This window comes from Psammomys obesus, unplaced genomic scaffold, assembly GCF_907164565.1.
Source record: "Psammomys obesus unplaced genomic scaffold, mPsaObe1.curated_primary_1811, whole genome shotgun sequence".
NCBI classification, from domain to species: Eukaryota; Metazoa; Chordata; class Mammalia; order Rodentia; family Muridae; genus Psammomys; species Psammomys obesus.
The window spans coordinates 26,330,425-26,346,153 of record NW_026590062.1 but is presented as its reverse complement, the minus strand read 5'-3'; the positions used below and the strand labels follow the sequence as shown (position 1 = coordinate 26,346,153).

Genomic DNA, 15,729 nt, shown 5'->3' with positions numbered 1-15,729 from the left:
CAGAACCATCCTACCAGCCTGAATGTCCACCTCCAGACAGGGGGAGACGCTGAGGATTAACGTGACATGCTGTACTGACAGACTCTCAGAACCATCCTACCAGCCTGAGTGTCCACCTCCAGACAAGGGGAGACGCTGAGGATTAACGTGACATGCTGTACTGACAGACTCTCAGAACCATCCTACCAGCCTGAGTGTCCACCTCCAGACAAGGACCAAAAAGGCAAGTCAACTTTGTGAAGTACCCGTTGTGAAGCTTTGACGTCCCTAGCTCTGGAGGCCATTGGAAGGAGCCCAGAACTTGCCTTCAAAGAGCGGAATGGAGTCACTGGAAAAGGTGTCCAGGGCGAGCAGGTCCTTGCCATCTTTGGACCCACTGCGTTTGTGTTTATGTCTCCTTCGGAAGAAGGAGCGGCGTGCAGCTGCCGACAGTGTCTTTGCTGTGCTGTCATCTTTGACCTCGGACATGCTGAGCCTCCTTGAGAACTCTTGGTCCATCCTGCAGTCACAGAGAATGACAATGCTGGGAGGGCCATGGCGAGAAGAATAAGCTAGGTTCCTCTAACTCCCCACAAGCTCCTAACTACTAGCCTTTCCCATGCCCTAGGACCATCAGGTATCACCATGGCAACAAGAAGTTCAGGGTCCAGCTTCAGAGCAGGTAAATTCCTACCAAGCTCAAGGCAGCTGGTGCCCAGTAACACTGCTAGCTGTGCTTCCTGCCATGGATGGTATAAACACTATAGCTTGTATGATCATGAACCATGTGATTGCATTTGTATTAAATGCCTAAAGGCAAACCTACAGGTTTTAAATGTGGATGACTGGCTTAGGACTGGCGGTATAAGTGATAGTGTGTGCTGTGATTTAGAGATGGGTTTTATTTACTGTGATATGGGTTCATATGCTGTTGGGGGCTTCATTCCCAGAGTAGCAGTACTAAGATGGAGTACTGAGGTGTCTTGAAAAGACTGTGCTTAGTGGAGGTTGGTTAGGTCTCTACCCTTAGAAGGGATCAATGAGATCCTCTCAGAAGCTCAGTTACTTCTTCCAGTGGTAGGTTGGGAAAGAAAGAACAAGCCTGGCCTGAGTCTTCCTACTTTCTTGTGGTGGTCTGAGTAAGAATGGCCCTAAGACAGAATACTTGGTCATCAGAAGTGGATTAAGAGGTGTGGCCTTGTTGGAGGAAGTGTGTCACTGGGGGTGGGTTTTGGGGTTTCAAAGGCCAAAGCTAGTCTTCCTTTTCCTGTTGCCTGTGGATCCAGATATAGAACTCTCAGCTACCTCTCCAGCACCATGTTCGCCTGTGTGCCACCATGCTCCCCACCATGATTATAATGGACTAAAACTCTGAAACTATAAGCAAGCCCCAATTAAATGCTTTCTTTTATAAGAGTTACTGTGGGCATGCTCTCTCTTCACTGCCAACAGAACACTAAGACACTTCCTGTCTTGCCATAGGATCTCTTCCTTCCTTCTGCTTCCCTACCATATTGTGACGTAGCCAATGAGGTCTTCACCAGCTACTCAACAGACAAAGCCACCTGACTTTTACATTTTCAGCCTCCAGAACTGAGAGAAAAACAAATCTCTTTTTCTTGTGAATTTCTCAGCCTCAAGTATTTTATTACAACCAAAGAAAACAGACAAAGGGTAACACAGGTTAACAGCTAATTGGGTTCCTTTCAGAAGTGATTGAACATGCTTTAAAATTAACTCTGGAGGAGCTGGCACTCTGGTCCACTTGATAAGTCCTTGCTTTGCATGCTCAAGGCCCTGTGTTCAATCCCCAGCACCACATAAACTGGGTGTAGTGGTGCATGCCTATGATTTGAGCACTCAAGAGATGGAGGCTGGGGAACCTGTTCAAGCACCTTGGCTACATAGGAAGTTTGAGGTCAGCCTGGGATACATAAGATCCTATCTATTTATTCTATCTAACCTATTATCTATCTATTTAATCTATCTGTAAATAAAATAATGGTGGAGATGGTTGCACATATCTGTGAACATACAGGCCGCTGTATCAGTCACTTGGGTATGAGGATTACAGCTTCATGACTCCGGAAGATGCTATGCATCCTGACTTGCCCTGACACTTCTGTACACTGACACAGTCTAGGAGCAGCTTTCTGGACAGTGCTCTGGGCCACGTGTGCTGAAGCTGCAGCTCCCAAAGGCGTCAGTCCCCTGCAGCCCAGGCCAGTGCCACTGCGTGAGGTTCCACTCCACCCTGGTGGCCTGTCTGGAGATGGAGAAGACTTACACATATTTGCTGGGAATCTGCCCACGCTGGATCTTCTGGGCATTCTCATCCAGCTGCCAGGCCATCCACGACCCAAACATGCCCTGAGGCAATGTGTCATCCACATACAGGATGTCATCTTTCTTAAAACTCAGTTCAGGCTCCACCTCTGCCAGGCGGTCATATAAGGCCCTAGACCGGGAATAGAGGACACAGGTTGAAGAGGCCACACCACACACCACCTCTTGAGGGAGCTGTCTGTGCTATCTCCAGATAACATGAAGAAAAGGGTTTGGGGGATACTCCGAAGAGGCCAAATAATATCCTTTACGGAGGAGGATAGAGATATCACCTTTTCTTCTCTAACACAAAGGGCTCTTCCCACTGGAGAAAGACTTCCTTTCAAACATGTTCTATCTGCCTGTCTCTAAAATCAAAATGACTGCTTCCTGCAGACTGTCACCTCCCTTGGATGGAAACATGTCACTTCCCACCTGCAAAACAGGAAGTATTACTCATGCATGTTTTCATCTCCTCTGTGGTCTCAGATTGTGGGAGTCATGAAAGGAGCCTGAGCCACTCATGGAAGATACCTGATGCTGTCCCACATCATGATTCCCACAGGACCTACAGGTAGCATGGACACCTGAGATCCACACACACTGCAGAGAACTCAGGGGGCTCAGGGAAGAGACTGCAGGAGAATCACAACCCACAGGGGGAAGGGGCCCCAGGTCTCAAAATCCCTGCAGTCTTGGCCCACTCCCCCAAAAAGCAGCTCATATAAGCAAAAGCAATGGCAATGATGGCCTGAGCCCCGGAGGCAAGCATTCCAGGGCATCCGTTCACCCTATGAACTCTCTACAGAAAGCCCTCCCTTGGCCCTCACCCTCACTACTGGTACCTGATATAGAAGCTGTCACCAGGCAGGCCCTTGACTCTGGTGAACTCCTCATGGCGGTACTGCACCTTCAGGCGGATACTATCCTTAGGCTTCAGCATCTCCACATAGACATCCTCCACTGTCCTGCTGCGCACATCCAGGTTGCCATACTGACCAGGGACAGGGTACCAGGGTCAGAAAGACAATGGCAGGGATAGCTTGGGTACTGTACTCAGGTTCCGAGACTGTGCCTGGTCTGAGACTACATGCCTCCCTACTACAGGTCTCCACAGTGCCCATGTCCTAGCTGACTTCCTGGCTACTAGATCCATTGGAACCACCTAACAATGAAGATCTCTAGTTTCTGCTTCTAAAACCATGTCTTTATCACTGTGCTGGCTAATTTTATATCAACTTGGCACAAGCTCGAGTCATTTGACAGAAGAGAATTCCAATTGGGAAAATGTTTCCATGAGACTGGGCTATAGGCAAGCCTGTAGAGCATTTCCTTAATTAGTGAACAGGCCCAGCCCATTGTGAGTGGGGCCACCCTTGGGCTGCTGGTCCTGGGTTCTGTAAGAAAGCAGACTGAACAGACCACAGAGAGGAGGGCAGGAAGCAGCTCTCCTTCATGGCCTCTGCATGAGCTCCTGCCCAGGTTCTAGCCCTGTTTGAGTCCCTGTCCTGACTTCGCTCAGGTTACCTGGAAGTATTAGCTGAAATCAACCCTTTCCTCTCCAAATTGCTTTGCTCATGGTGTTTTATTATAGCAACAGTAACCCTAACTAATACAGCCATCCATGTGTCATTTCCCCAGGAAATGAGGGACCCAGAGTGAGAGAGAAAGAGAGCCACACCATTCGGCTCAGAGTCCTATTGGTCAGGAGACTGGGCACCTCCCTCTGGCTGTCCCAGATAGGAGCCAAGGCTGAGCCCTTAGGTTGCTTCCGTGGCCCAACTCACCGCCCAGGAGCTTGGCAGTGTCCCTCACCTACAACAAATAACCTGCCTTGACAAGTTTCTGGGTGAAGGGGAATTCCATACCCCATGTCATGTGAGAGGACACAAGCTGACAACAAATGAACGTGGCCTGTCACACACAGTGGCGGAACCCACCTCAAGGATGAGGTCCCCCGGCACAAGGCCATCAGGACCCTTGGCAGGACTGTCATCTTCCACCTCGGCCACAAACACCCCGTGCAGGTTCCCACCACACAAGTGCACCCCCAGATCCAGCTGGGATTTTTTGATGAAAACAATTCGAGGTTCAGGGGTCTTCTTGCTGGTATCTCCCATAATCCTTTTGGGGAGAAAAGTGAAGTCCTTAACATGTACAAGGAGAGAGGCGGGAATAAGTGAAGAGAGCCATGGCCAGTGCCCTGCTGCTTGCTTCACAGGTCTGGACTTCTAGAGAGCCAGGGGGTGGGCTGCTCACAGGCACTCCTTTCCTGACTCAGTAGAAGGCTGGAGGCTGAGAATGTGAGAAGAGATAGAAGAAAGAGGGCAGCAAACAATTGAGTGAGAAAACAGTCAGGAGGGGACAGAGCTAAGGGCAACACCCATGCTCTGGGCTCAGTTGTGTCTCAGTGCCCGAGGAGGCACGCCTTCCCAGACTGTGCTCGCCTGCCTTGGCTCACTGTTCAGAGTCCGCTCACTCAGTGACACATGCCAACTCATTCGGGGGGGGTTCCACCATCAAGAACTCAAGAGTCACAGGTGAAGCTGGAAACATAGTGAGGAAGCCATAAGCGGGATATGAATAAAGAGCCCAACCCTGGTGACAATTTGCCTGCAGATAACTTGCAGTGGGAGTGATCCCCAGACAGAGCTACTTCATCCGCATGACACTGGCACTGTGTTTGGAGAAGTGGAAATTCTAGGGTAGGCTGACACAAGGCTCCCATAAGAACACCTTCTCTTCCTGATACTACTCCCTTCCCTAGCTTCTCTAAAGGCCCCCGTGTGCTCACAAGAAATGTTCATACCTAGCTGACAACTCTCCCTGCCACAGAGCTCAGCTATGCTGCCTCTCACAGCACTGCAGCTCACTGTACTTGCCAGGGCCCTGGCCATACCTCAACACTGCCCCCTGCTGGCCGGAGCCCTGGGGCTTTCCTGGCTGATAAAGGTGGGATGTCTGGAGACAGAATGGAAGGAAAGAGGGAGAGCAGTTTAACTTCTTTAGGTACACAGATTTTAGTAGGTTTATCCTATATTATATGTCTAATATCCACTTACAAGTGAGTATATACCATGTGTGTCTTTCTGCTTCTGGGATACCTCACTCAGGATGCTCTTTTCTAGATCCCACCATTTGCCTACAAATTTCATGATTTCCTTGTTTTTAATTGCTGAGTAGTATTCCATTGTGTAACTGTACCACAATTTCTGTATCCATTCCTCAACTGAGGGACATCTGGGTTGTTTCCAAGGAAGGAAGACCCTGGGTAAGATGATCAATCCTTACTCAGAAAGGCAAACGGGATGGACATTGGAAGAAAGAGAAAAACAAAACAAAACAAAAAACAAAAACAGGAATCAGGATAGGATCCTACCACTGAGGACCTCTGAAAGACTCTACCCAGCAGTGTATCAAAGCAGATGCTGAGACTCATAACCAAACTTTGGGCAGAGTGCAGGGAATCTAATGAAAGAAACGTAGATAGTAAGACCTGGAGGAACAGGAGCTCCACAAGGAGAGCAACAGAACCAAAAAATAAAAATAAAAAAGGGAGAGCAGCACATGAAAGAAGATAAGGAGAAGAGGCTCTGTCCCACTGGGGCAGTTGGGCAAATGGATACCCACAGTATGACTGCTTATGCTGACCTGGAGCTGGGGGTGCTTTGCTTTGCTGGGGGAGTGCCAGGGCCTTCATCCTGTTCCATCAGGGGGTCAATGACAGAGGGATGATCTGTGGTTGAAGCACTGTTGCCCTGAAGAATAGAGTACGTAGGGGCAGGAGGGTCCAGGTGGGAGCTGGGGGTGGAAAACAGAAGAAATATGATGCGTACAAGCAGCCAGAGCCAGCCCTCATGCAGTGGCAACAGGCACAGACCGTGAATAGGGAGCCTGTCTTCATACACTGAGTCCTGAAAAGATAGACACATGAGGAGTCTGGACTTGTGCCACCTGCCCCACAGGGTCTGCCCGTCTCCAATCAGGGGCCCTCTCCAAAGATGTCCAGCCTAGAGGACATGCAAAGCTATATTCCATTCTCATCTGCTTTCATTCTCTGCCAATCCATGTGTGGTGTCTCTATAGGACATGTAGCCACTCCTGTCATTTACCCTGGGACCCACAGTTTAGGGGCAGGTACAAGCATGTGTCCAGTGTTCGCTCACAATAGAGTTAACCACTGAGTATGAATCCTGTACCAGGGCTCAGCCTTTGGTTACCACAGCTCCACCCATACCCCTAGTTTCAGGAGGAGACATCCTATCTCTGGATACCTCTTGCCCAAATTCGAGGTGATTCGCCTTCCCTAAATGGAAGAAGCATCTCAAAAACTTGGAACTGGCATCAGGTAAGTAATCATCTTTTGCACTCATGTCTCCATCCCAGCCAGGAAGGATCCTGCGAAGCTCACCTGGAGCGGGAGTGGCTGTTGAGCTGGTGAATGTGTGGGTTGTACTGGGCCAGGATGGTGATGGTATCACACTGCTGTCCGATGATGAGCCGAGCCTGTTGCTCCGTGGCACTCCTCAGGTTTATGCCATTGAACTGGGAAGATACCCAGAGTGGACTCAGTGCTTGATGTGCAATGACTGAGGCATTGATCATGGACTTGGGAACATTGCTTTGTAGGAAGGAAGGAAGGAAGGAAGGAAGGAAGGAAGGAAGGAAGGAAGGGCCACTCCCTTTTACCTCAAGTAACTGGTCACCATACTCAAGGCCAGCCTGGTGGGCGATGCTCCCTGTGGTCACCTTGGAGACATAGATACCACCCTTCTCTCCACTCACAATGGAGATTCCCAGAGGCTCTGATCCCTTCTGCACCTTCACATGGCGTGGCTCCTCCAGGAAAGGCCTGGAAAATAGACCCAAAGATTTCAGGGTCTTGGATCCAAAGCAATAGAATAGGAGGCTGTGATCTGGCATGCAGTGAGCAGTGTGAAGGAAGGCCCAGAGCTCAGGTGTTCTGATAATGATGGGAGATGGCAAATGGGCTTTGGACAAAGGCACACAGTTCTGAAATTGCATGCAATACAAACACAGCACATCCAAATAAACACAGAAAAGACAAAGAATGGTTCATGTAAACTATTACTATGGGATGCACACATGTACACACACACACACACACACACACACACACACACACACACACATTTATTTGATGAAAGGATCACCTCAGGATATGCACTAGGCATATCCCATGGAGGAGGTTCTGAAGACTGCCAGAACCTGGGAAAAAAGAAATGGCTCTGCAATTACAGTCTCTCCCCCAATAGATGCTATGAGTTGCCAGTTCTTATATTTAGGGATCCCTAGGGTGAAAATGAAGCAGCTATAAGCCATGAGAAGGCTGAGGGACACCAGAGCAAGGAAGTGCCCATGCATTTACTGGCCAGGAGCTATCCTCCATATCCAAGGGCATGAAAGGGTGTGAGAGCCTCATGTCAGGCCAACCTCAGCATCCTCAGCGAGGAGGACCTGGGCCTAACGGCTACAGGCAGTCTCAGAAGGAATCTGTGGTGGAAGAGACACAGGGACAAAGGTTAGAAGAAAAGGGGCACTCCGAGAGGCACCACACACTTGAACAGACAGAAGACTCAGGGCTCCGCCAACGCCTCCGCTAACTGCAGCTTCACTAGCCCAGGGCCTCTGGGTCTCAGCCAAAGGTTGAGGAAAGGGAATTACCATTCCTCCTAGGCTCCCTCTAGAGCCCATGAAAAGTCAGGCCTCAGATACATGTTCTTGTCACTACTGTGAGCCGAAGAGAACATCCACAAAACTCAGAAGAATTCAGCCTAGGTCGCCACAGCTGTGTCTTTGAATACCAGATAGTAAAATGCTTTTTCCTCCTAATTAAAATTTTTTAACTTTATACTTACTTATTTGTCCGTACAGATGTGCATGCACACATGTGCTTGCCATAATGCACATACGGGATAAGAAGACAACTTTTGGGGTGGAGTGGGTCAGTTCTCTCCTTCCATCACGAAGGATCAAACTCAGGTTTCTAGGTCAGGCAGCAAGTACCTTTATCTGCTGAGACGTCTCACAGTCCCATGAAATTCTTCATAAGCTGTGCCGACTCCTCCCCAGTACCTGGAGGTACTTTCACTTCCTAACCCCACCCTCCACAGTTCTTCCTTTTCCCTGCCAGTGCAGGCATCTACAGTCAGTTCTGCCACAAAACATGCACTAGAGTGCCAGGTAGTTTAGAGTTATAAGGACCCTTAACAGACAACCATCTAAAGAGCATTCTCATAGCCTACCGTAAGACAGTCACAACAAAGGAGAAGGCAAGCCTCGTTTCCATGCAAAGTTCCTCCTCACCCAGTGACTACCCTTTCCTCTGTCCACATTAACATAGCATGTTTAGCTCCTATTGCCTTTAATCCCAGCACAAGGCACAGGCAGGCGGATCTCTGAGTTTGAGGCAGCCTGGTCTACAGAGTGATTTCCAGGACAGCCAGGGCTACAGAGAAACCCTGTATCAAAAAGGGTGACCAACTCTAACAGTGTCACATAAAAGCCAGGAAGCCAGGGCTGGAGAGCTAATTCCATACTTAACAGTGTGTCTTACTCTTTCAGGACCTGAGTTCAGTTGTCAGCCACCTGTAACTCCAGTGCAATGGGATCTGAAGCCATCTTCTGACTCCAAGGGCATCTGAACTCATGTGCACATACCTCAACACACAGACACACACAAAGACAAAGCCAGAGAACAGTTCCCAACGACCCTATGAATCAGGGTTTCCTGACATGGAAAGATGCAGAGAACACACTATGGGAGGGAGTAACTCCACTTCCAACGACCTGTACACATGTCAGTTTATGTCAGTATCCCTGCATGGACAGGCCTCTACAAAGGGCCTCCTGAGGAACGTGAACAATGGCACTGAACAGAGGGGGCGGTTCTCCACTTCTCCCATCTTCCCCCTGCCTACCACAAAGTTTCTTCAGAGCAACAAAGCTGCTTTGTAAATCAAGTTTATTAACTTTAATTAATAATATTACAAACACTCGATAAAGGAGCTGTGTTATGTCTATGAGTAAAACAGACATTAAAATCTCTACTATGTATATCAAAAGATAAACAGCTACTGAACCTCTAGCTGGACTGGCTGCATGTAACTTGTTTCTCTTTGTATTCTTTCCATTTTCCTGATTTTCTCTCATGAGTTTATGACAGGGAACTCTGGGTTCTGAGTAAACAGGAGGCTCAGGCTCAGGTCACACAGGAGACAGTCATCTTTAGCTGCAGTGTAGGCCTCAGTAGGGCAGGACTCACACCTGGCTGTCTCCCAAAGCAGGGAGCTAGCTGATGGCTGTGTGGCTCCTGTGACAAGGCCTTTCTACCTCTGAAAAAGACACTTCATTTGAAGAGGCATCAGACCTCCACACTCTCATGTACATCACACAGAAAGGACCCCTCAACACTGCCCTGGGTCCTGTGGCTAATGCCCTGGAACAGGGCCCTGGAGCTAAATACATCTGTTCCCCCTGGGCTTTCAGGTTAATACTCACTGGGTTTTTTTTACAAGTTCAGATTTTTAAATCAAATGTGACCTATTGTATTTATTTACTTAGGTTTTTTGAGACAGGGTCTTACTATATAGTAAGACAGGGTCTTTCTTGGCTGTCTTAAAACTCACAGAGATCCACCTGCCTATGCATATTTCATGTCTCAAAAAACAAACAAACAAAATCTTTGGGGACAGGGCAAAGAACCAAAAAAAAAAAAAAAAAAAAAAATCAGCAAACCCTACTTGAGGCCAAAGACCAAGGGTTGAGAAAAAGTCCTGGTTCTAGCTAAGACAGGCCAGTCACTAAGTTTGCATCCACAGAATTCACACAGGTGGCCCGAACATAGTCCACTCTTGTAAAATGTAGCTAACTGTAGGAATACTCAAGCAATTGAGACTTTTATAACAGTGCTGTAAATGGGCCTGGCATGCACTAAGCAGCACCTTGATACCCATATCACCTCCAGGCCATCTCTCGCATCACCCTTGGTCACCACTTGGGGGAGGAGCCTACTTTGCCCTGTCCTCACCTGCTGGGTCTCTAACTCCTGCTGTTTCTACAGTGGGCTGCCCCATCGCCAGAGCAGATGTCAAGTTCCCTGGGTTGCCTCAGCCACAGGTGCTCATTACACTCACCTGTCCTTTCTCCGCTCCCCATGGGAAGGGTGGTTGACGGCAATTCTTGGCAATGTGGAGGCTGAGGTCTGAGGCTGGCTACAGGAGGACAGGGTATCGATATTCAGTGGGGACCGGGGAGGAGTGCTGCATTCAGAATGTGACAATGAACCTGCCAAGAGAGAAGGGGTGGACATGACTGGATCTGCCATCTAGATGTAGGCTGTGTGAGCCTTACCCTGTGACCCGGGCCCTGACGGTGGTCTCCACACTGCCTCCTGTTCCCACAGCAACGGATGAGGGCTAGGTTCAGTCAACCTTCACCAACCCACTGAGATGACTAGAAGGGGACCCAGGGGGGTGGGCACAGGAGGGAATGCTGAGTTCTTACCTCTGTCAGAGCCCATGACAGACCGGGGATATCTTGGTGTTAACGGAATCTTAATCCGCTCAGCCTTGAACTGCAGGTTACTGGAAGACCCTGTTGTTCCAGGAGAAGACATGGCTTTGTGACTAACCAACATTCCTCTATCCTCACCACCACTCAATGGTCAGCACAGTAACACACAACACCGGTTGGATATCCCTAGGAAAACGAACCATGGAGAACTACAGAGAAGCAGACAGTTGGCTCCTCACTATAGGAGGAACTTAGTAGACCCAGAATACTCCGGAATAGGAGTGTATGCCTTGCTTCAAGCCCCAAAATGCAGCAGTACCCTAACTGCTCCAGCAGATGCTCCATCTTGTCTCTGAAACCCTAAAGACTTCTCCCAGGGTTTTGTTACCAGGCAACATGACACCTCCCCTCAGGGTTACATCCCCCTCCAAGTGTGTATCCACACAGGACACCCAGAATGACTAACTCAGGGTCAGGAAATAAGACCCTAACCAAGAGGTCATCTGGAACAACCATCATGGAGCCTGCAAGCAAGAACACTGGCTCTGAAAACATTATAGATATGACAGACAGGTCACAAGACAGTGGCCATGCAGAGGAGGGAGCTAAGCTTAGCCTCTGGAGGAAAAGGAGTCATGGGAGCAGCCCACCCAGAGACCTGGTTATGAAAACGCAAGAACCAGTAATAGTTACCAAGGCGAGCACTGGAGGGCAGAGAGTTGGAACCCTGGGAGGCTCTCATCTCAGAGTAGTCACTGTAGTTCCTGTGGCTCAGGTCCAGGCTGAGGCGTCCCTGGTGCTGGACACTGTGAGTGAATCAGAGAGATGAGAGGCCCTGGCGAAGTGCTAAGACCAGTCTTGATCACCAGGGAGAGACACAGGAAGTAGCATGGACCACCCTATGACAGAAGAGTGAGGCGTCCTTGCTATTTGCCTAGAATAGCAGACTGACCCTAGTCACCTCGCACAGAGATCATCTGTTAAGGATCTGTAAGCAGTAAAGTGGCCACACAAGGACCAGTACCGGAGTTGGATGAATAGGGAAAAATAATGTTCTGCCTTGTGAGCCTAGGAAAATGGTCTGGGGGGAGGCTGGATGTACACCGAGGGTCCTGGAAAGGGTGGTGTTGTACCTTAATCAGGATAGCATGCCAAGATGTGGAGCTAGTGGGCGGTACTCAGGGACCACCCACATACGGCTGATGTCAATCCCAACAAGGTGGCTTTGGTTGTGTAATAACGACATCTCTTTCCTGCTTAAAACTCCCCAGTGGTCTCCCTATAGATCTTTCAGAGTTTGTGCCTCAGGTCTGGGACTCCTCCTGACTCACTGTCCCAGCTAAGCCTCCCCCGCCTCCTGCCCTGCATGCTATTTCCAAATGCACAGTTGTTTTATTGTTTCACGTTGAGACATTAAACCCAGGGCCCTTTGCACACAGGCAAGTGTTTTATCACTGAGCTACAGCCCAGTCCCTCTGGCTGGTCTTTACTTTTCTTCCCATCACAACAGCTGCTCTTATACCTTCGTACCTCTATGAGTACTCAGTTTCCTGGGCGCCCTCTTTCCAATCACAGCCCAGCTGTCATCCTGTTTCACTGTCTTGGGGCCACTCAGAACCACATGTTTTCGCTGTGTATATTCTCATCTGTCTGTCTTCTGCACTGAGCACAAAACCCGATGATTGGGAAGCTGCCTTTCAAGTTTACCAATGTCTGCCCTTGAAACCAAAACAACCACTGAGACATATTAGGTGTTCATTAAAAACTTGGCAAATGAATGAGTATGATGAACTTGAGCCCCACCCCCATCCTTTTTACTAATTTCAGATTTTTTTTTTTAACAAATTAAGTGGTGCTCTACCTAGTCAGAAAAACTTCTCTACTGAAATTTCAGCACTGGCACCGGATATGCTATCACCATCCCTTGAATACCAGGGATCTTCTAAGCCTAGTGCTACTCCCTCAGCTCTTTCCCAGCTTAGCCAAAAGACTTCTTTGTTCACAAAGCCTTTGTGCTGCAATAGCTCTCCAACCAAGAGATTGGATAGCTGGTACTGAGCAAAGTGTAGGTGCTTTGGCATACCTGGGAGACAAGCCCTGGGGGCCAGCATCTCGGGGCACGGGTGGAGAGCCACAGGGAACCACCCTGTGGCTGCGCACAGTATAGATGGGGTTCCTCAGAATGGAGCTCACAGTGGTGCTGGCGGTCATGCTCCGGGGAACAGTGCCTAGGAATGGGCTGGGTCACAACAGTGGTTCCAAAACACACAGACCGCCTCGGACTGACTCACGCTCCCCCACAAACACCAGGCATTCACAGTCTTTGGGGGAAAGGATTCTAGGTAGAGACTTTTAGCCACCATTTTGCAGTATGGCTTTGACTACTCGCCTTTCCCCAACCATAAGAAAGGAACAAAGAGCACATTCAACAGAGACAGGACCAACAATCACAAAAAGGGCAGAAAGGGCGGCAATTATGGGCTAAATACATGTGACTGTACATGCCTATGGGCACACAACAACCCTGTTCCCAGCTCCTGTGCCAGCAGCTTACCCACAGATGGCCGGTTAGGGTAGAGTAAGGGGTCGCCATGGCGGCTAGCATGTCCTGGTGAGTATGAGGACCATTCCTGGACCTCTGGGGAGAGCTCTCCACTAGCTGGAACACATTCCTGTTCCTGCAGAATCAAAGGCAAAAGTGTTTGTTGGGGAAAGTGAACACTCACCACGTTTGCAAGCTGACTTCTGCCCCCTGCACCAGCTCCTCCCACTCAGGCCTAGGAGTGACCAGGGGGAAGAGACATGGCCCATTCATGGTGCCCGATAGCTGGAAGCAAACAAGGGTTTTCTCTACAGGCCCATCGGAAGACAAACGCAGAGAAGGGATTGGGCTTTCAGATAAACAGACTGTGGAAGCGGAAGGTGAGAAGGCAGGCCTGCCACAGGATGTGCCTTGGGCAGTATGCCCTGTGCCCTAGCAACAGCCCCTTCTGGAAACTCCAACACACACAGCTGCTTTGCCCTAATAACATTCTTTCCCCCAATCTTTTTGGGGAAAATCTGTTACATAGTTTTTTATTTTGTTTTTGTTTTTGTTTTTACAAGCTCAAAAACTTCTTTAAGAAGCAAACCAAGGGGGCTAGAGAAATTGCTTAGTAGTTAAGAGCACTGGCTGCTCTTCTAGGTTCTATTCCTACCACCACATGATAGTTCACAACTGTCTATAACTTTAGTTCTAGGATATCCGGTATCCTCACACAGACATATGTATGCAGGTAAAACCGCAATGCATATGAAAATGAATAAGTCTTTAAAAAAAAAAAAAGCAAGCCAAACATTATGCTCAGGTAAGTGTTCCCTTGGTGTCATTTCCCACTACCATACATGCCCCATGACCCTTTCCCAACTCCTAGAAGGGACTATTTACTCATTGGCATTGACCTGCCACACTATACATTATTATTATTATTTTTTTAAAGACAGGGTTTCTCTGTGTAACAGTCCTGGCTGTCCCGGAACTCACTCTGTAGACCAGGCTGGCCAGGAACTCCCAGAGATCCACCTGCCTCTGCTGTGATTAAAGGCACGTGCCACTGCACCCTAACCTCTTTTAAAGGTACACAGCAGCAGCAAAGGCACCAGCTCTGCACAAGCCTGGGAAACTGTGTGAGCGTGCTTCGCAGGCTCCCACCCCAGGCACTCGGGCCCCAGCCCAACCTCTACCTCTAGGCACTGAGTAGGAATCACTACTGGAGCAATCTTGGGCCGAAAACTAGGAGCAGACTTTGGCCGGCGTCGCTTCTGCCCCAGTTCATCCACTTTCTGGGAAGTGAGGTCCTCATCACAGGGCTTTTTGGCAGGCAGGTAGGAGGTATCTCCATCCCCTTCAGAGTGGTAGCTGGAGGCAATGCGGACCCTGGCCTTTCGAGGAGGTGAAGCATGCATGGGTTCCCCTGGGTCCATGTTGGGGGGTGGGGCACTCGGAGGACTGGTGGAGGGTGAGCTGCCCACCAAAGTGGCCTCTGATTCAGAACTGGTCTCCAGCCTGTGTTGGAACTTGATAGAGTCACTTCTCCTTGGGGGCTTTGGGGGAGTCAGAGACCCCACCCTCTTAGAGGGCTGGGGGGAATGAGCAAGCTCAGGGCCTGGAAGCAGGTAGTCTATTTTGGGGGGCGTCTGTGGGCGCTTGAAAGTATTTGGGTCAAAGATGGATTTCCTCTGCTTGGGTTTCTTGTACACAGAGAGTTTCTCAGGCCCTGTTGTGGAGCTAAGCACAGCCTTGGGCCAGGTCCCGCCAGTATTGCAGCTCTCAGGCTCTTTCTTATCCAGAGGAGCCTCTACTGCTCCACAGGGGCCCACCTCAGTCTCAAAAGACAGCGGTGGCCGCTGGCTCTGCACGTCCACCAGCCCATAGCTACGTTCTGCAGAGGCATCAGAGCGGAATGAGTTCAGACTACGCTCAGAGGTGCTAGGACAGGCTTGGGGGGAGGTTGGAGAGGAGGTTCCAGGGAATGGCTTGTGCAGAAAAGAACCACTGCCTCCAGGGGCACCCAGCTCCTTCCTGTCCTCCAGCTGGTCAGCATAGAAGATGTCAGTCTGTGTGGAGTTATTGTGCTGTAACAAGTTCCGTTTGCTATGTGCCTGGATCTCTGGTCCATGGGCTCGGCAGCTCAGCATCCGATCTGAGTCCTTGATATTGTCAAAGATGTTCTGGCCACTCCACGAGGAACTCTGGGGAAACACCTGAGCCAGGAGTGCAGAGGGTGAGAGGGAAGGTGAGATGCTATTGCTTACAAGTGCCACTGGGAACCATCTCCAGAATGGAGTGATGGAAAGCAATGGCCATGGCTCCCTGAGAGAGACAGACAGACATAATGGGCACACATAGAT

The 15,729-nt window shown here is 49.5% G+C and overlaps 1 protein-coding gene across 2 annotated transcripts in view; it reads right to left on the bottom strand.

Annotated features, from left to right (window-relative positions):
- The window catches only part of Dlg5 (discs large MAGUK scaffold protein 5), a 111,907-nt gene that overhangs the window by 11,147 nt on the left and 85,031 nt on the right, over nucleotides 1-15,729 (bottom strand). The window contains exons 15-28 of one of the 2 annotated variants that reach the window (XM_055605816.1): nucleotides 14,563-15,582; nucleotides 13,394-13,517; nucleotides 12,923-13,067; nucleotides 11,533-11,645; nucleotides 10,831-10,920; nucleotides 10,461-10,611; nucleotides 7,759-7,818; nucleotides 6,994-7,156; nucleotides 6,716-6,849; nucleotides 5,956-6,105; nucleotides 4,245-4,428; nucleotides 3,150-3,298; nucleotides 2,267-2,437; nucleotides 306-499 (exon numbers count right to left, since the gene is read on the bottom strand). In XM_055605816.1, the coding sequence (XP_055461791.1) occupies nucleotides 306-499; nucleotides 2,267-2,437; nucleotides 3,150-3,298; nucleotides 4,245-4,428; nucleotides 5,956-6,105; nucleotides 6,716-6,849; nucleotides 6,994-7,156; nucleotides 7,759-7,818; nucleotides 10,461-10,611; nucleotides 10,831-10,920; nucleotides 11,533-11,645; nucleotides 12,923-13,067; nucleotides 13,394-13,517; nucleotides 14,563-15,582 (2,848 nt within the window). The remainder of the gene's footprint in view (nucleotides 1-305; nucleotides 500-2,266; nucleotides 2,438-3,149; nucleotides 3,299-4,244; nucleotides 4,429-5,955; nucleotides 6,106-6,715; nucleotides 6,850-6,993; nucleotides 7,157-7,758; nucleotides 7,819-10,460; nucleotides 10,612-10,830; nucleotides 10,921-11,532; nucleotides 11,646-12,922; nucleotides 13,068-13,393; nucleotides 13,518-14,562; nucleotides 15,583-15,729) is intronic. The other variant, XM_055605817.1, reaches the window with a different exon arrangement.